A 20,000-nucleotide genomic window follows, 5' to 3' on the forward strand; every position below is an offset into this window, starting at 1 on the left:
CTTCACAAAACCAAACTGTGTGGGATCCAGAGTTTGGAGATTCCCTATATCCTTGTTTGTTAGGTCCATGATGATGAGTACCATAGCTTTGCATATCAGACTTGTCAGGCTAATGGGGCGATAGTTCTCAGGGTCTGTAGTCACTCCTCCTTTGTGGAGAGAGATGACAATAGCAATGCGCCATTCAGTAGGGACAAAGCCTGAGGTGAGGCTATGATTGAACAGGCCACACAGGTGAGGTGCCAGTTCACTCTGCAGTTCATGTAGAACACAGCCAGGGATATTGTCAGGTCCCATAGAAGCTGTATTTTTTTGGCCTTGGACAGTGCTGTTTTCACCTGTGCAGCTGTAATACCAGGTGCCTGGCAATCTACTGGTATTGTGATTGGTCCTTTGGGGAAGAGATAGGGGTAGAGTTGGCAGTATTTGTTGGCTCAGTATAGGAGGTACCATTGTGCAGTAGCTCAGAGCAAATCTGGGTATTGACGTGTGGAGATTCTTTACATAACTATATACGGCCTTGTGGTTGTCTTTACTATCTGCTGCAATTCTGTTTTAATAGCTAGCTTTAAATGATTTGATGAGGGATCTCAACTTTTTGTTGAGGCTGATAAGGGAATTTTTCCAGTCTTGGGACTGCACCTTATTCTGCATCAGTTTCCTCCTTATGTTGTAGAGTTTGTCTATGGCAGGGGACCACCAGATTGGCTTCTTTTTTTGGAGAAGAGCATCTTGGTTTTACTAGGTATGGCGAGATCCATGCAGTTGTGAATGTGTTTGTACAGTGCATTGGTGTATGATTCTGTGGTCATGCAACTATTCTCCATTTGAATGGTTGCCGTAAAGTTATCCACCTCTGTTTTTAGCAGCCTGAAGTTAGCTTTGGAGAAGTTTTTCATGGTGGTTACCTTTGTGGGTGGGGTGGGGTGAGGTGGGGTGGGAGTGATGTGGATTTCCAAGGTGATTAGTCTATGGTCGGATCTAACCAGGGAGGAGTTGACTATTGGTGTAGAGCAACAGTCGCCCATGTTAGTAATGACCAGGTCAAGGATGTTGCTACCTCTAGTGGGGTAAGAACGAGCTGGATCAGGGCATTGGAATTAATGAATTCCAGGAAGTGTTGGGCAAGTGTATTGGTACATGAGTAGTTTTCCCAGTTAATGGAAGGGTAGTTGAAGTCGCCAAGTATGGGAGTGTTGGGTTGCACCCTAATATTTTCCAGGGTGCTTAAGGATGTAGAGTGTGAATCTTGGGACATGGTTGGGGACCTAAAACAGGCTATGACCTGAATCGTTGTCTTACCCAATGTTAGCTCCACCTGAAGTATCTCTGATGCGTTATGTTGGGCTACCGGTCTGGAGGTGTGTGCATCCTTTATGAATATGGAAACACCACTGCCTTTGGAGCTTCGGTCCAAGTTCTGAGGCTGAAAGGTGTGGAATGAGTTATAGCCTTATAGTGCAGGAGTGCTTTCTGCTGCCTTGAACCAGGTCTCTGTTACAGTACAAATGTCGATGTTCTCCATTTTAGGGAGTGCTTCAAGTGGGTGCATTTTGAGATTTAGACTTCTAGCTTTCAACACTAGATTTAGACTTCTAGTGTTGAATGTTTATCTGTTCAACAAAATATAATTCTTGCATTTTTAGTCAAATGGTTCTTGTCTTTATCTCAACAGAACACCACATGCAGGACCATGAATTGTTTTCTTGTGTTGGAGCTATGCATGTGTGCATGTATGCATGGTAGGGATTTGTGGGTTAGGTTTAGAGTAAAGTTATGGTACCTGATAGCTTTAGCTGGGTATTTTGTAATGTTTGCATGAGTCTTTATGATTTAGAGTTAGAGTTAGAGTTAAGGTTAGGTCAGGTTAGGTGATAGATTTTATGGTGTATGTGTGCAGTGGTGTTTATACGCGGTGGTACAGCAGTAGCGTTGTTGCCTCACAGCAAGAGGTTCTCCTGTTCGATTCATGGCTGGACCGCCTTGTGTGTGGAGTCTGCATGTCCTCCTCGTGGTCTAGTGGCCTCTGAAAGACATGCGTGAATGGGCCTGCCTTCACTGAAGGTTGGGCATCGGGCTGGCAACTCGACACCATAAAAATCTACTGCCAATCATTAGCGGACTGGAGTTCCACTGTGGCAACCCCTAACCAGGAAAAGCCGAAAAGACAAACAACAACATGTGTGCAGTGGTGTTTATGTAGTATGTATACGTCTTTATCTTGTCTTGTTTAATGATACTGTTAGGGAAAGCATTTTTGACAGGGTTACGTCAGTCTGGTGTTAGGAGCAGAGGTGAGGTTAAGGTTAGCACACTTGGGTAAAGTGAAATAGGGGGAGTGAAATTGAACATTTGCCTCTTGACGAGTTGTCCCTTGAGGTAATGGACAACATCCATTTAGTCTTTTATCATTACATTCTATTGGCAATTCATGTTCCAACACATAGGAAAAAATCTTTTATTGTTCAAGTTAAACTACATTACAATGAATGAAATACTTGAGGCCAGATTCAGAGAGATTCTCTTTTAGCCAGCTCTAATTGGCCAACATGTGTTGGTCAGTTAGAATGATGGAGACAATCTCAGATTCACAGACAAGGTAAAGCTGAATTGTGAAACGGATCTCTGTTCACGCATCGAATAGGAAAAGCAGCGAATGGCATTTCATTGTAAACGCCATTTATCAAACCTCCTCATGTGGGTGCTGTGCCCCCCACACTCCCAGCTAATTATATATACCAACTCTGAGATCGCTCTGCAGTAGGGAAAGGGCAAATTTCCCTAACCTTACCATAATGCGATCTTAATCAGAATGGCTTGATGAACAACGTTTGATGATCTATGTCGTTTGATGCTTACCCATTCACTGGGTGAACATAGAGCCATGTGAAATGCCTCATTAGTGGCTCATCATTAGCTCTGAATCAAACAGAACCTGACTGTGGTAGTTTTCTCCTTAGCAGCCCTCACATTCTGGTAGCATAATCCCCCTGCACATGCACACGCAAACACACACACACAGACACACATAGACACAGACACATGCACACACACACACACACACACACACACACACACACACACACGCACACGCACACGCACACGCACACGCACACAGACACAGACACATGCATACACACACACAGACACACGCACGCACACACAGACACAGACACACGCACGCACAGACACACACGGCTATTTTTACGTGCATAGTGACTACTCCCATAGGAATGAAAAGGTGAACACTTTCAGAAGATGCTGTTTACTTTTTCCTCCTACAGAAAAAAAATAACTTTGCAGAGTATTAATCAGGAGCTGCTGCCATTTCCAGGGGTTCATACATCTGTGATACCAGCAAGATTCACCCTCCCCTCTTGCATCACTGCATGCAGCTCCCCGTCTTTCTAGCTAGACATCTTGCATTACTGAGTAAGTGTTCCCAGATATGATCTGACTCACCACTATTGTTCATCTGCTATGCTCTGCGTCTCTTTTTTATATTCTGTCCACTATCTGAACACCTACACTCATCTTTTACTTCTGTCACTTCCCCTCAACCCTTCCACCATAGTTTAAAGATAGAATCTGTGAGATATTCTTTTCCATCTCTACACTAAGCACCATTGTCCTTTATGAGTTAAGATGGCATCATCCAGCCAGTGGCAAGTCTATTGCACTTACCCACTGCAATGGCCTCTTTTTCTCTCTGTGTTCCGACTCCTGGTTCAGGTGACCCTTCTGAGAAAGTTACCTTTATTTATTTATTTATTGACATTTGTTAACCGGGTTTGTCCAACTGGGCTTGTGGCCCATTTTCAGTGGAGACCCGAGGAGAAAAGCTCCAGCAGTACATTTTTAAAAGCTCCAGTAGTACATTTTTAAACAAGTACAATTTTAAACAATATTGATATAATAGCAGTTATAGCAAAAAGATTCACATATGTTGGGTTACATGCATAAAGTTAAAGTTGCATTAAACAGAAGCTTAGTAACATAATTTTACATTGATATAGTTCAATAGGTCAACAATACATTTTTTTTTGTTTGTATAAAATTTTGCAAATGCATAGTAGACAAAGTGGAGAGAGATGTGTAATGAGGTACTAAGTATGGACCTTTTGAGGTACATAAAGGGAAGGAAGACTAGGTGGGGTCATGGCAAGGGCAGGTCCTGGAATTGAGAAAATAAGCTTTTAGTTAATTTCTAAAGTGTGAGGTGTGGGAGATTGAATGTAACTCAAGAGGAAGTTTGTTCCAAGCAAGGGAGCGTTTGTAGAGTAGTTTGCCTACTGATCTTTTTGGGTGGTAGACATCAAGTAATTGTTGATTAGAAGTACAGAGGGTCCAGGATGGGATATAGATGGAGACTAAGGAAGACAGAGATGGACAGAAGGAGGTTTTATAAAGAATAGAGTGTAGCATATGAAATTGATAAGATAGCAGAAATTGGGGAAGTTCAAGCCATTGAAGAGATTTTAAAGAAATTTAACCCCCTCAATTGACATCTCTCTACCACCTAAGCTGTCTCCCCTAAGGGATGACCAGTGTCTACATGAAGTTATAATATGACTCAACAAGGAAGTGTTTTGTAGAGAAAAAAAATACATACTTTCTTTTTCACAACTGGGCAACTGCTGTTCTGCAGGCAGCTCATTTGGTAGCTGCTGTGAAAAAGTGTAAATACAGCATGTCCTTTTTTTATTCTGTTAATTATGTTTGCCATTTTATGCATTCAACAGTTTTAGATTCAATAATATGGCTTCAGAAACATAAGACTGAACTGTAGCTGATGAGATGATGGGTATTAAAACAATGTCATGTATGGTTGGAGAGGGATCCCTGCATGTTTACTACTTCTTAGACTGAAGTGAAGCACGTGCTCATCTGGGTGGGAGTATTAGCATCAGCATATCATCCCATTTTTGGCATGCTGCTGCAGATCTCATGCTTTCTTCGTCTTGTAAACTTAGCCTAACCCACTCCCTTCATTCCTATCTCTGACCCCACCCACTTCCCACTATTCACGTATAAATATCTCTTAGATGTATAATGGTACTAACCTGAAGTCTGTAATAAATTGGTGTAGTTTGTCTTACCTCCCTTAACCCTCCTCTAACTACCCTCATTCCCCATTCAAATACGTATTTTAAATATGTACATAACTGTGCAAAGAAACTACCCTTTGTACAAAATTGTTTTTGTTTATGAATATTTACCAGTTTTGAATAATGTCTGCTTTTCGTACTTATATATTTGCGTTTTTGTGTATGACCTGCACACTCCTGGGCTGAGACTGAAAATGATCAGCGTTGGTCAGTGCTGACCAGTGCTCCACACTGGTTAAACAATACAACAATGAATCAATCAATAAATAAATGAAAACACACACACACACACACACACACACACACACACACACACACACACACACACAAAGACACTCATGCACACACACACACACACACACACACACACACACACACACACACACACACACACACACGCATGCACTCACTCACACACACACGCACGCGCGTGTGCACACGGATACACACACACACACACACACACACACACACACACACACGGACACGCAGGCACACACACACAAACACACATACACATGCAAACACACACACACACACACACACACACACACACACACACACACACACACACACACACACACACACACACACACACACACACATCTTTAGAAATGAAAACTTACTAAATGGCTTCACACATACTGGTTATTTTACCACCTACCACCACAGAAAAGTACTGTTTGGTATTATCTGCAAATTTATCTCAAAAGTTACAGTTCTTCTGCAACTTCAGAATTTCTTACATATCTGTCTGTCTAGATATCTAGATATTTATACTTTTATTTATCTAACTGAATAAACCCACTAGGCACACACCTCTTTTCAGGGGCAACTCAGAAATACTATTACTTTCTCAATGAGACACAATAGACAAATGGAGGCTGAGGGAATCGAACTCTGGAGTACAAGATGATACTTGTTACAGCTCATAGCCTTAATCGTCTGTAGGATGAAAAATCATTTGCAGCATAACAGCTAGTAAAACGTCTGGTGTGCCTTGGAAAATTTGTGATTAACACCACTATTCGTCCTAGAGTATGAGGTAAATACTGATTACTAAAATACTGCCTTAATGTTAACAATTTGCAACAGAGTATACTCATGAAAAGATCAACACAGGCTAGACATATTCAAAATCTGAAGGAGACCTAATTGCCACTACTAACAGCTTTTCTTATTTCTGAAGTCATATTATAGTGATTTCAGTAGACTCTCCCTACTGCCACACATGCTTGCCTCTACTTGGGTAAACCATATCTTATAGGTTCATAGGTTCATAGGTTCATACTAGGCTATCTGCCCAAGGGCATTTATAAGCCTAGCCCATAGTTATGTGGCTTTCACCACCCCTTTAGTTTGAATAAAAACTATGCCTATCATTTTTCTGTGCCTCTGTCAAGCAGTGACACTGAAGTAATCCCTGGGGTATATCTGCGATCTCCCATCCATTGGTCAAGATTCCTCTTGAACAAGGCCAGCGAGGTGCTCTGCCTCACATGTACCGAGATTTTGTTCCACAGCGTAGGGAGTCTCTGGGTGATGAATCTGTCCCTCCAGCACGTTCTATTTATAACCGTGTCAAGGTTTAAGTCTCCCGCCCTTGTGGTTCTGAGGGATCTAGATTTTTTGAGGTGAAGCATATTCATCAAATCTGGGTTTGACATGGCCTTATATGTCAGGCACAGGTCACCTCTGAGCAAGCGGTATGAGACTGAATAGAGCTGGAGTTCTTTCAGTCGGGCAGCATAAGACATATTTTTGAGACCCTTTATCCTTTTGGTGAGGAACTTTTGGGGCCTTTCAAGCTGCATCAGGTGTTTGGTCAGATACATTCCGAACGGGTCATTGTACTCAATCATAGGTCTAATGAGTGATGAGTACAGGGGGACGATGACCTCCCTTGATCTAGATGTGAATCCCTTCATGATCAAGTGGGCGATATAGAAGGTTTTCCTAACTACTTTAGCAACATGAGTGTCAAACGAAAGGCTACTGTCAACTTGGGTCCCCAGATCCCTGATGACTTTTCTGTGCTCAGTGGATTGCCACCTATATGGTAGCTAGGGGTAACCTTGTTTTTCCCGAAGGGTATGACTATGCATTTTTTGGCGTTTAACTTCAGGCCATGGCTCTGGCACCAGTTATCCGTTTCTGTGAGGCCCTTCTGGAGGATATTTGTGTCAGATGTGTTTTCGACTATGGCGCCCAGTTTGCAGTCATCTGCAAACTTTGTCAGCCATAACCCTCCTGTGTTTGCTTGTACTTCAGAAAAGTAGATGCCGAACAAGAGTGGACCCAGGACTGAGCCCTGTGGGACACCACTTGTGACAGGCTTTGAGTCTGACATGGCTCCAGCAACTCTGACCCTGTGGGTTCTGTCGCTTAGCCAGTTTGCAACCCATCTTGTGATGTATGGGTTTACATTCAAGCTGATGAGTTTTTCGATGATACCTGAGTGGGGTATTGTGTCGAAGGCCTTTGCCAGGTCGAGGTAGGCTGTATGGACTGCCTTTCCCTCATCAATGGCCTTGGTGACTGTCTCGAAAAAGTCAACCAAGTTTAAGAGGCAGGATCTGCCTTTGACAAAGCCAAACTGGGTTGGATCCAAAGTCTGCAAGTTCCCTATGTAATTATTTATGAGTTCCATTATGATCCTCTCCATGGCTTTGCAGATAAGGCTTGTCAAGCTAATGGGGCGGTAATTTCCAGGGTCTGTGGAGGCACCGCCCTTATGAAGTGGGACCACAGTCGCCGTGCGCCACTCCTTGGAGTGCGTATCCTGAGGTGAGGCTAAGATTAAACAGCTGTCCTAACTGTGGGTTTAATTCCTCGTTGAGTTCATGAAGCACACAGCCGGGGACACCATCCGGTCCCATGGATGCTGTGTTTTTGCCTTAGTGAGGCAGTTCTCACCTGGGCGTTGGAGATGTTTGGGGGCTACAATCCTCTGGAATAGATATCTCTCCTTTTGGGGAGAAGTTTGCACTGAACCTGTCAGCCAGTATGTTAGCAATGTGTGTAGGTTCAGTAATTTTCACATCATTTTGAACTAATTCTGAGCATATCTGGGAGTTTCCTCCTAGGTTTCTAACATAGCTAAAGAAGGCCTTATGATTGTCTTTAGAGTCCTTGGCGATTTTTCTCTCAAAATTTGCCTTGGATGATTTTATGAGAGCTCTTAGTTTGTACTTATGATGATCAAAGGTGTCTTACCTTTCAAGGATTTTGCTCTATCTTGTAGTAGCTTCCTCCTTTTGTTGTAGAGCTTGTTTATGGCTGGGGTCCACCAGACTGGACGCTTGCCTTTGGTACAGAGAGTCTTAGTTTTGTTTGGGATTGCCTGATCCATGCAGTCCTGTAGGTGCTGGTAGAAGGCATTTGTAAGTGATTCAGCGGTTTGAGTAATGTTTACCACTGGCTCAGGGGCCTTAAAGGAGACCACACTAGTTTTTAGAAGTGTGAAATCGGCTTTTGAGAAGTTTTTCACTGTGGTCTTTTTTGTTTCAGGTGGGGCGGGATGAGGACCTCCAGCGAGATTAGTTTATGATCTGATCTCACCAGTGAGGGGTATACTTCCGGTGTTGAACATTTTGATCCCATGTTCGTGATGATGAGATCAAGTATGTTTTCACCTCTTGTGGGGATGGTGACTAGTTGTTCCATGGCATTTGAGTTTATGAACTCCAGGAATCTTTGGGTTAGAGTGTTTGGGCTTGAGTAGTGTTCCCAGTCTATATTAGGGTAGTTGAAGTCACCTAGTATGATGGTGTTTGGAGATACATTTATCCCCTCCAATGTTTTCAGGAAGGCCATGTGAGGTTCCTGAGTTTGAGAGGGTGGCCTGTAACATGCTACAAATTGCAGAGCAGTCTTGCCTATGGTTAATTGCACCTGGATGGTCTCTGATGCTTCATGCGTTGCCACCAACCTTGAGGTGTGGGTGTCCTTTATGAATATGGACACCCCCCCTCCTTTCTTGGTGTTGTCCGGATTTTGGGGCCGGAACGCATGATATGAGGATTTGTGCATTTCTTCATCTACCTTTTATCTTTCAAGGACTCTTAACTGTTTTAAAATGTCTCAGCCAGTTTGTTTACAGAGTGTTATAACTTTATTGTTTATTTTTACATACATCCATATACTGTATTACTTTGAGTGGCAATAGTCACTAAATAGTCAATAAATTTGTAATACAACTTTACCGCTTATTGTTACTTTTTCAAATAGTCCAGATATTGTAATTTTCTGTTGATGCAAAAGTCTCTATAATCTATGTACATTTTTAATTTTGCTATCTGTTCCTAGAGCTTTTCTCTCCAGGCCTCTGTTGAAAATGGATATTTACCTAGTTGGACTCTAATGGGAAAGAAATGTCAACTAAATAAGTAAAGAAATCTGTGCTTGTGTCTCCATTTACTTCTTATTTCACTAGCTCTGATCTTAACTTGACACAATGTCTATCCAGTAACACTTCAGTGACAGTGCTACAGACTCTCGCATGGTAGAAACATGATGAAGAATGTAAATCTTCACAAAGACGGTGCCATCAGACAGCTCATTTAATTTTTGAAAGCAGTATTGTACAATTCATTTTTTAATTGTGATAACCATGAAGCCATACATCCTTATCTTAAATGAAAAATAACCAAGCCTTCATTTACCTTTGTGATCACAACCTTCTGTAGAGAACGCCAGAGTCGTAACAACCTCTCAAAAACATAGAGAATCATGGGACCCAGGACCCATTTCCATGTCTAGGGAGACAACAAAGGACAGATTAGACCAAAACAGTATTAACGGCTAAAAAACAGCTATATTACTTGGCATTACCAATAGAGAATTTAGTCGGATATTACACTGGGTAACAAGATAACAATACTGTCATGTGCTGTGTTAACAGTCTATCCCTCTATTATCATTTTAATAAAAAAATACATTTGGTTTTATTTACATTTGAAAAGTAATGACTGAGAAAGATATAGCTGTCTGACTCCTGTTTCTGTGCATGATGTTGCAGGGGAACAAGTGAGAATGATATGAAAAGCTTAAACTGACTATCATGGGTGTAAAAAGTAAGTAGAGATTAACATTGCAGCAGCAGCATATTTCAGTGGACACCTATTGTTTCTTCAACAATAATACTTATCCTGAAAAAACATCATGTTACTTAGTTTTGTTTCTTACATTCCCGAATTAAGACTCATTGCCACCTGTGAACCTAGGGGCAAACAGCTCATAAAAAAGTGAACTTTGCTACAGTGCTGTATTGTTTACAGTGACACACATATGACAGCCATGGTACGCATACGTACAATAGGTATGCTGATAATAAGTTATAATGGGAGAGATTTAAAAATATTATATCATTACAGGCTTGTGACACTTTCTGTATTTAGTGGAAAAGCTGTTTTAGTAAGATATATACACAATGCTTGTGCATTATAGTAATGCTGTATGTATGGGTGTATGAGTGTATATATATATATATATATATATATATATATATATATATATATATGGGTCTACGACTAATGACCGAAACGACGATTCCCCGACAGGATATTCACCGACGCGAGATGACCGACAGGTAAGTTTACTGACAGGGTTATTTGCCGACAGCGGAAAGACCGACAAGGGAATGTGCGATCGCGACCCGGTAAGTGTGCGATGGTGACGGAGTTAGGAGCGGTCAGGTAAGTGCTCGAGATTGTGGGATGTCGGGTTAGGCTGTGGGAAAGGTGAGTGTGTGTTTGTGTCGGAGGTATGGTTCGGGTAAGGTAAGTGTGTGTTAGTGAGGGAGTGTAGTTTAGGGACGGGTTAAGTGAGTTAGGGTTAGGGTGCAGGTAGGTGATGTGTGCGTTAGTGTCGGAGCTTGGGCTAGGGGTGGGTTAAGTGAGTTAGGGTTAGGGTGCAGGTAGGTGATGTGTGCGTTAGTGTCGGAGCTTGGGCTAGGGGTGGGTTAAGTGAGTTAGGGTTAGGGTGCAGGTAGGTGATGTGTGCGATAGTGTCGGACCTTAGGGTTAGGGTTTGGGTCAGGGCTAGTGTGTATGCTATGTAGTGTAGTGTGTTGTTTACTTTCCGTGTGTCGGTGTAATGATGTTCGGTGTTTTGCGTTGTCGGGTTTGTGTGATGTCGGTTATTTGGCGTCGGTGAGTTTTGTGTCGGGGAATCGTGTCGGTGTTTAGTAGTAGACCCATATATATATATATATATATATATATATATATATATATATTTCATATATAGTTATACATAAATATGCACATGCACACCACACACACACACACACACACACCTCTGTGTGTGTATTTAAACTGCATGAGTTGTCTGATCCACAAACACTTTTTCATTCATGACCCTGACCAAAGACAATTAAACAGATACATTCACAAGCACACACACATACATATGCACACAAACAAAGGAAATAGTGGAACAAATATTGACATACATATGGCTACTGAAGTAAAATACAGTACAACAACAAAATTCATTAAAAATGAAAAGGAAACTTTATATCCTTAGTTCCCCACACTTATGTCCTTCTTAAGGCAGAGTCTCAGCTAGCCACTTGACAGTGTAAAAATTGGCTCTAGGTGAGTTGGTCATGTTGATTAATGCCACCAAAAATGGGCAGAGGTATTTGCCAGAGATAATAGGGTTGAACACCCAATCTACTCCAGGCTATGCCAGAGAGACACCCTAACAGGTGTCTATGTGCCTCTGTTGGACAGTGTCTGTCAGCCTTAAAATCCAGCTACCCATGGTCAATAAGCTATTGGTCGGCTGTTGTCCAGTTGCCCAGCTTGGGTAACCTGGAAAAACTCTGAACAAAAGCTGGATGTAAAACCATAAGTGTAGCTGGCTCAATCCGTGTCCAATACTACAAGCCAGCACCCCACCCCTGGTAGCTCTTCAACTGAAGAGAAAAAAAGAACACTTCCCTGTAATAACCTGATCACTACTTTCTAGCAAATGGATTATTATAGTTACATCCATGCACTGCCCCCCCCCAATCTCTTCCACTGAAGAGCAAATGAAAAACAACTTCACGGTAATAACACAATGGTTCACAAAGTTCACATAAGTCTACTTCTCAGGGGGAGGACAGTCTAGAAATGGTGTGGGAATTGTGACATAGAAGCTTCAGGAGACAGTGAGGGATGTCATCACAATTACTGGGAAATTCCTGGCATTCACACTCCAGTATAAGAATAAGGTAGTATTCATAATCCCTGCCTATGCCCCACAACAGGGTTGTGAGAGGGATGAAAAGAATGCATTCAGAAAGAAGTTAGATAAAAGAAGGTGACATGAGTTAGTGTTGCAAATGGGGTATCTAAATTCTCATATTGGGACAGATAGAATAATATATGAGGACTACCTGGGCCCACATGGGTGGGGTAACAAGAATAAAGCAAAGGTCATTCTAGACTTCTATTTAGAAAATAGCTTAATGGTGGCCAACATATGGTTCACCAATAGAGACTGTCACAAGATCTCATATAAGGGTGGCCAACATGCAACTCAGATAGACTTTCTCCTAGTAAAGAAAAGGCACTGGGGTAAAATTAATGCTTGCATAGTCAATCCCAGTGAAACAGTTATCCCACAGCATAAACCACTGGTACAATCGGCTGCAAGCAGTGGTCAGAGAATGCCCTAAGGTCAACAGAGACTAGGCTGAAGACCTGGAAGTTGACTAGAGTGAGTGTAAGGGAATACTTAGGGCTCTAGCACCTCAAGAAGAAGAAGAGGAGAGAAGATATAGAAAGCTGAAGATGAATGGCAGCATCTCAAAACATCATGTAAGAAATCTATGAAATAAAATAGTGGTTGAGCCAGTTATGGAAATAAGGTGTGATGACCCTCCCCTGGACCAATAATCAAGGAGCCTCAATCCTCACCACTGGCATTCACTGGAAGGATAGCAAGTACACACACATTATTTCCAGATGCAGCTCTCTGTATCAAGTGCAATGTCCCTTAAGAGCACACAGAAACCACAGTCAGTCTGGGGCTGGTTTCTCCCTCTTCTTCCAAATCCCCAATAAGATACCCCACTGGCATGCCTATAGAGTTGAGATTTCAGCCGAGTGACCAATTCAAGATCTTCAGCAACCTCTCTATCCAATCAGTGCTTCATGTCCCTGCCCAAGTAGCTGACACACACACACACTTTGAGGTTTGATTTACACACATACACACCTGGGAAAGGCTGTAACAGGTTTACTAGCTATGCCTTCTTCTGCCCAGACTATAAGGTAGTTTTAAATGCCACCAGTCACTCCTTATCAGCTACTTTAGGGCCCTTAACAAAGGGTGTCCAATCTTACTGTGTAATATTAATATTAATACAAATGGTAGTTTGACCAAGAGCGAGGCTATTAGGAGTGGCCCACACAGTGTCACCAAATACATATGCAAGTACTCTCAGAACTTAAATATCTCTACATAGATCAGCCACAATGAAAGGTTTAAACATATTTAATAATAAATAATAAAAGAACAAGTCAATACTAAACTTATATTCACAGTGACATCAGAGTTCAAAACCACAGGAAATATTTAAAATAATATTGCAGTACAGGCTTATGCAAATAAAGAAAAACATCTAAACTAAGCTTTACTATATTCCTGACTATATCTAAGAGAGTTATACTGTCCCCTATAAACATACTTCATTAGAGAAAGGCAGATGTGGTGAATGGTTCTTAGTGTTGTTGTTAGATCCAAGACAGAATACAGAATGCTCTGTCTGACTAAGGGACTTCTCAAATTAATATCTAAAATAGTACTGCTGTGATAGCTTGCAGAATGACATAATTTCTGGTCACCTGACTTCTAGTTTCCAGGCCAAAACCCCCATTGCTAGAAGCTGGCATCATTTAGCATCTATGTGTAAAAATATAGAGAAGGGCTTTTCCTCAGATATTTGACAGATGTTAGAAGTCATAAAACAATTGCTTTCCTTCATGCTTAAAAAGTAGCAATTAGTTCAATCCAAGGACAATACAGAAAGCTTTCTAGCACAGACTCTGTGTCTCTAGCTGTATTGAAAACTTGAGAGATAGCCTCTTTTATTGTGAAGACAATAAAATAATTTAATTTCAGCTATTTTTCTAAAGTTTGCTGGACTGAAGTTAACCCTCCAGTTTCCTCTGTTGACATATACATTTAAACAGTTAAATAGTGCATGTACATTTCTGTTCTCTTCCACTAGGGCACACTGTGGATACATTGTAAGCACAAGCATTTTACAAAATATCTTTTCAACACAAACATTTGTACAGAGCAGTTTGATATACACATGACATACTGTTCTAATACATTTGTAATACAAGCATTTTATATAAATAATTTCGATATTCACCAATGACATATGATTATTTACAAAATTCTAGCTAGCCGTGCTGACAGTACCCCCTTTTGTCACATAAGGTACATAAGAAAAGCTGGTGGTGCAATGCCCAAGTCCAGGAAGTTATCAAAAGAAATAAGGAGTATAGAAAAAAGGTGGGAGATAGAAAATATGGATCAGGATGAAAAGGAATACTGGCTAGCTAGCAGAGAGGCTAAGAGAGCAGTCACAACTTTTTATTTATTTATTTAACATTTCTTTACCGGGATGGCCTGAATGGACAACCCTGTTCATTTTCAGTGGAGGCCCGAGGAGAAAAGCTCCATCAAAGTACATTTTTACTAATACATGTCTAGTACAAAAAAGAAAGTTAACTATATAGCTTATATGTATCTAATTACAGTCTAGCAGAGATCTGTAAAGCAATTTATATAAATAATCAACAAAAATATATATATATGAGAGATGCGATTAAGTAATAATCACCAAAATATATACATGAGAGATGCAATTAAGTACAAATACAGTACAGCATGTCTTAGATTTTCTTAAGCCTCTATAGTACATTTAGTATGTCATCTGACAGAATATAGTTTACAACTGGGAGGAAGACAAGGGGATATAGGTTAGGGAGATGGAGGTTACAGGAATTATAGAGTGGACAGAAGTGCAGTTCGATGTTATATCTGAGTGAGGGAAAAGTTATCCAGGGTTAGAACATGAGCAGAGCCAGGTAGGTGTTAGGTGATCTTTTAGTAGTTTCTTTAACTTGGTGATGCTGGAGGTGGATCTAATATTGATGGGTAGGGAGTTCCAGGTTTTGGCGATACTGTTTGAGTATAGCGAGTCACCAGCATTATTGCTACTTTTAGTGATGTTTACTAGGTTTTTGTTACTGGAGCGCAGGGTCCTGTAATTAGAATAGTGATTAAGTAGACCTTTGAGAGTGGCTGTTTTTTCAGGTTGGTTGAATATTTAGTGGGCCATGGAGAGTTGGTTAAAAATTAGTAGGTTGGGGAATTCAAGCCATGAGAGTTTTTGAGAGTGTGACAGTGATGGGATCTGTAGCTGGCATGTGTAGTGAACTTTGCTATTTTATTATAGCAGCTGTCTAGTTTGTTTATGCAAGTTTACTTGAGGTTAATAAGGATAGAGATGCAATGGTAAATAACAGGGTTTCAGAGGCACTCTGCCACTTTCTGGAAAGTGACTCAGTAGACAGCATAAAGAAAATCTATCAAGCTGAAAGGCAAAGACAGAAAGATAAAGCAGATAGTCATCAGACACCATTCATAAGGGATGCCAGCTTACCAATCCAAATTGTATATCAAAGGCAGATGGAAGGAGTATTTTTAACAGCTTCTAAGTGAAGAAAATCCCACAGAAACTGTATTGCCCCATAGACAGACAATAATGAAAGAATAAGAAGAGCCTGCCTTAGAAGAAGTAAGAACAGCACTAATGAAAATGAAGTCAAGACTCAAGTATGAACAGTGTTTGGACTCAGAGAGGGATGTCCGGTACTAGGGTGTGTATCAGGGTTCAGCTCTGAGGTCACTGCTGTTCATATTGGTGATGGACTATATTAACAAAGAGGTCAGGGGCAGAGCAACAAAGCTGCCATATACAGACAATGTTGCATTACAAGCAGACTCTGAGCCGGAACTTCAGCAAATAAGTGAATGGAAGACAAAACTAAAGGCCCATGGGATGAAACTAAGTGCAGACAAGACAGTTGTCATGGTAGCAAATGGGAGAAATCAGAAGAAACTGAAAATTGTGATAGAAGGGAAAATAGTGGAACAAGTTAATGGCGTCAAGTACCTGGGAGGGGTGGCTGAGGAGGCCAAAGCTAGAATCAGAGGTGCTACAGCCAATTGGCAAAGAGTATCAGGGGTAGTGTATGACAGAATAATGACAAAGAAGCTGAAAAGTAAGGTGTACAAAACAGTGATGTGACCAGTACTATGGTATGGTACAGAAACCTGGGTTTTAAGAGCATAGCAGTTGAGGAAACTAAAGGTGATGAACATAAGTGCTTGAGATGGGTGGTAGAATGCACACTGTGGGACAGATGAAAAAATAAGGACAGTAGAGCAGAAGTCATAGTAGCACTGATTGCAGAAGAAGTTAAAAAGAACAGATTACAGTGGTTCAGGCACATTTGCAGGAAAGCAGAAGATAATTTGGTGAAAAAAGATTTTGTAGAGACAGGAATAAGCTAAGAGGGAACAAAGGCATCCATCAAAGAGATGGATGGATTGTGTAAGAGAAGACTTTGTGAGTCAGGCATGACTGTCAAAAAAGGTAGGAGAGTGGCACTGAATTGCGAGAGATTGCAAGTGTTAATGTGGCATCCCTAACCAATATAGAAAATGTGAAAAAGGGGGTTGATGATGATGACATCTAGTTGTAAGGTATCAAGCTTTTTATAATGTTTATACATGGTTCTATTTGCTGTTAAGTAGGTGTTTTAATATGCATTATGCAATGACTGTCCATTAACATTCAAAAATGAGCAAGCTGATTGGTCATCCCAACCAGCGTTGTTGTTGTCATTGTGTCTTTTGGCTTTTCCCGCTTAGGGGTCGCCACAGCGGGACTCCGGTCCGCTAATGATTGGCAGTAGATGTTTACGTGCCGAGTTTCCAGCTCAGACGCACAATCTTCAACGAAGGTACGCCCACTCACGCATGTCTCCACACATAAGACGCTTTAGCTGAGACTCGAACAGGACAACGTCATACTGTGAGGTGACAATGCTACCGCAGTACCACCACCGCAGTGGTCAGCCCAACCAGCTTGCCCATTCTAAATCGAGCATATACCAATAGAAAAAAGTCTGGTTGCCCAGATTTTCTTCTATTAATGTATGCTACGGAAATTCTAGTTTACTTTAATTTAAAAAAAATAAAATAAACTTAGAAATCTGGAGACTTCAAAAAAATGAGAGCGGTGGGACAGAGAAAATACAAGGATAAAAAAGTATGTTATGCAAAACCACAGAAACATTCCTGATTATCGTTATATTTTCTCTGTTCCTTTTCTCTCATATGTTGGAAGTCTCCAGATTTCAATTTTTTTTTATTAAAAACAAACAAGCAATAGAGATCTTCTTTTTTCCGTTGCTTCCTTTCCATAGCACTCATGTATTGCGTAAGTTTGGGAATGTAAGTCCCATATGCATGCGCAGTACATAAAGAAAGCTCCATGATACTGGGGAAAAATACGGAAGAGCACCATGGCGCTGTTATACAAGGACATTATTTAAGAAAACTAAGTAATCTTTTTCTTAAATAATATCATTGTATAATAGCAATAACCCATAGCTGGGTGTGGGTAATGCTGATTTACCCATGGTTGGCTTTGTTTGGTCTATTGGGCTTCACCCTCATGAGCAAACTACACCAACCATGGGTAAATCCAGAATTACTCACACACAGCCATGCGTATACTAAACAATAGCATTCATTTATTTATTTATTATTTATTTTATTTGTCTTTTGTTAATCGGGTTAGTCCACTGGGCTGGTGGCCCATTTTCAGTGCATACCCCAGGAGAAAAGCTCCACAACAAAAAAAATATATATCAATACAATAGCAATACAATAACAAATAATAATAAGAAAACGTTTACATAACAAGTAAAGTGAATCTGTTTATATAACAATATGCATTTATGCTGTGAATAGGTACAAAATCAAATTTCAGTCATGTGATAGTAGAGAAAAAATAACAAGGCAAAACTATTCAGCATAAAGAAAACCTAGTAAATAGAAGGAAGTTGAGCCTTGTAGTAGACAAGAAGATTTACAGCTAGGGCATCAGAGAAAAAGCACTTAAGCATTATTAAACTCTAAACCAAAGGAAGAAGAAAGGTGGGGAGGAGAGTCAGGGGAGCAGAATGTCAGAGGAGGGAGGGGGAAGGGGAGTATAGTTGGTTAGGAAGAGAAAGATGATATACAAGTACAGAATTGCTAAGTGAGTGAGCTGAGGGTCGATGCTACTAGTGGAAGCGAAAGTTGTATAATATGAAGAGAGAAGAAATTGTTATAGTCTGACAACTACATAGGGTCATAGGTTCAACTAGTGTGAGAAATGGGCTGTGAAAGCAATGGAGAAGTCAGCTGTTCATGGTTATTTTTTAGGCCATAAGAGTATGTTCAAGTTCAAAACCAAAGACATAGAGTGCCACTTGCCTATCACTAGCTTATGAGGAGAGATAAGAGATACTACCCTCTGTATTCTGGAATGATCTGTATACTCTAAAGGGAGAAGTAAAGTTTAATCTCTTAGCTAGAAGTCTAAAGAGCACAGATAAAGATACATCTGCTTAAAGAATTCTGCCCCAAAGGGAACAGGCACCAGTTTATTGTTCTCATTGATGCATGGTGTTTGGATGTGGGTGATGATAAAAACTGATGCATTTGTTTTGCCAAACTTGCCGGTTATTGTTAGCAGTAGAGAAAAAAAGGAGTATATGAAAGGCTGTAGTCAGCTTGGGAGTACTTTAAGTGCTCTGGTATAACATTTCTGGACAGAAGAGTCAGTGTCAATTGCTCAATATGGAGCAGACACCTTTGATAGTGGAGGATCAAAGGGCTGTGGGTCCTATTCTCACTCCAGGTAATCAGATTAATTTCCATATTACTGACACTGCAGTGTATCATAAGAGGTTACTACACATGTGTGTGCTGTACTTCAGATGAGATATTAAACCAACATTCCATCTGCTTCTAAAAATAGTCTTGTCACATACCTACAAACATGTAGAATACATTCTAGAGTTGCTAATTTAGAGGGTTGGGTTAAAACAGACACCTAAGCATATGAATTGCTGCCTATTCTCCTGTTTCCCATGCTGCCTGGTAGTTTAGAAAAAAACATGTCACTTCATTCATCTGAGGTCTGCTGTAGTCTAGCTGATGACCCACAGAGCAAACATTTTTGTCTTGGAGAAGATGACCAAAAGTTTGCTGCACTGAATAATTTCAGTATTATGTTCTGGTCCAGACAAAGTGCTTTTTGTTATGAATGTGCAATACAATCTCCCCTTAACTGCACCAGAACATCGACACACAGCAATGTGTTCATTACACACTGATAAAGTCTACCTGTTGGGTGAAAATGTAATGTTTTTTCTTGCATTTCCTGAATCTGAATAAAGTAATTTTCATTCTTATAATGGTAAGCTTCAGAAATAATGCCAACTAGAAGCCGGTGTTGCTCAACTCTTTATAAAGCTGAGAAAAGTGCTTTCATCTTATACACTTCTTCAGATGTGTGGTTTGTGAAAACACAAGATTTGTTTATATACACTAGTCTTTATGCAGAGGTGATGATGAGGATCTAGCTAGTCAATCAAGAGTATATTTTGGTGATTGGGGGCACAGGCGTCCAATGAAATGATGGATAGGACCACCCTGATTTGAATAGAGGTATCTGTGTGGTGGTGCTGAGGATCCTCTCTGATTAGGTATTTGGAATCATGTCAGCAAAAGCTTCTTTATATCCATTTTGCTAAAACC

The 20,000-nt window shown here is 40.7% G+C and overlaps 1 protein-coding gene across 1 annotated transcript in view; it reads right to left on the minus strand.

The window, feature by feature from the left end:
* Positions 1-20,000, minus strand: part of LOC122790046 (NADPH oxidase 1-like) — a 351,263-nt gene that overhangs the window by 125,092 nt on the left and 206,171 nt on the right. Inside the window, exon 8 of the mRNA XM_044057612.1 lies at positions 9,773-9,865. Coding sequence (XP_043913547.1) covers positions 9,773-9,865 — 93 coding nt within the window. The remainder of the gene's footprint in view (positions 1-9,772; positions 9,866-20,000) is intronic.

The sequence above is a fragment of the Protopterus annectens genome, chromosome 15.part0 (assembly GCF_019279795.1).
Source record: "Protopterus annectens isolate FY-2018-M chromosome 15.part0, PAN1.0, whole genome shotgun sequence".
Taxonomy (NCBI): Eukaryota; Metazoa; Chordata; order Ceratodontiformes; family Protopteridae; genus Protopterus; species Protopterus annectens.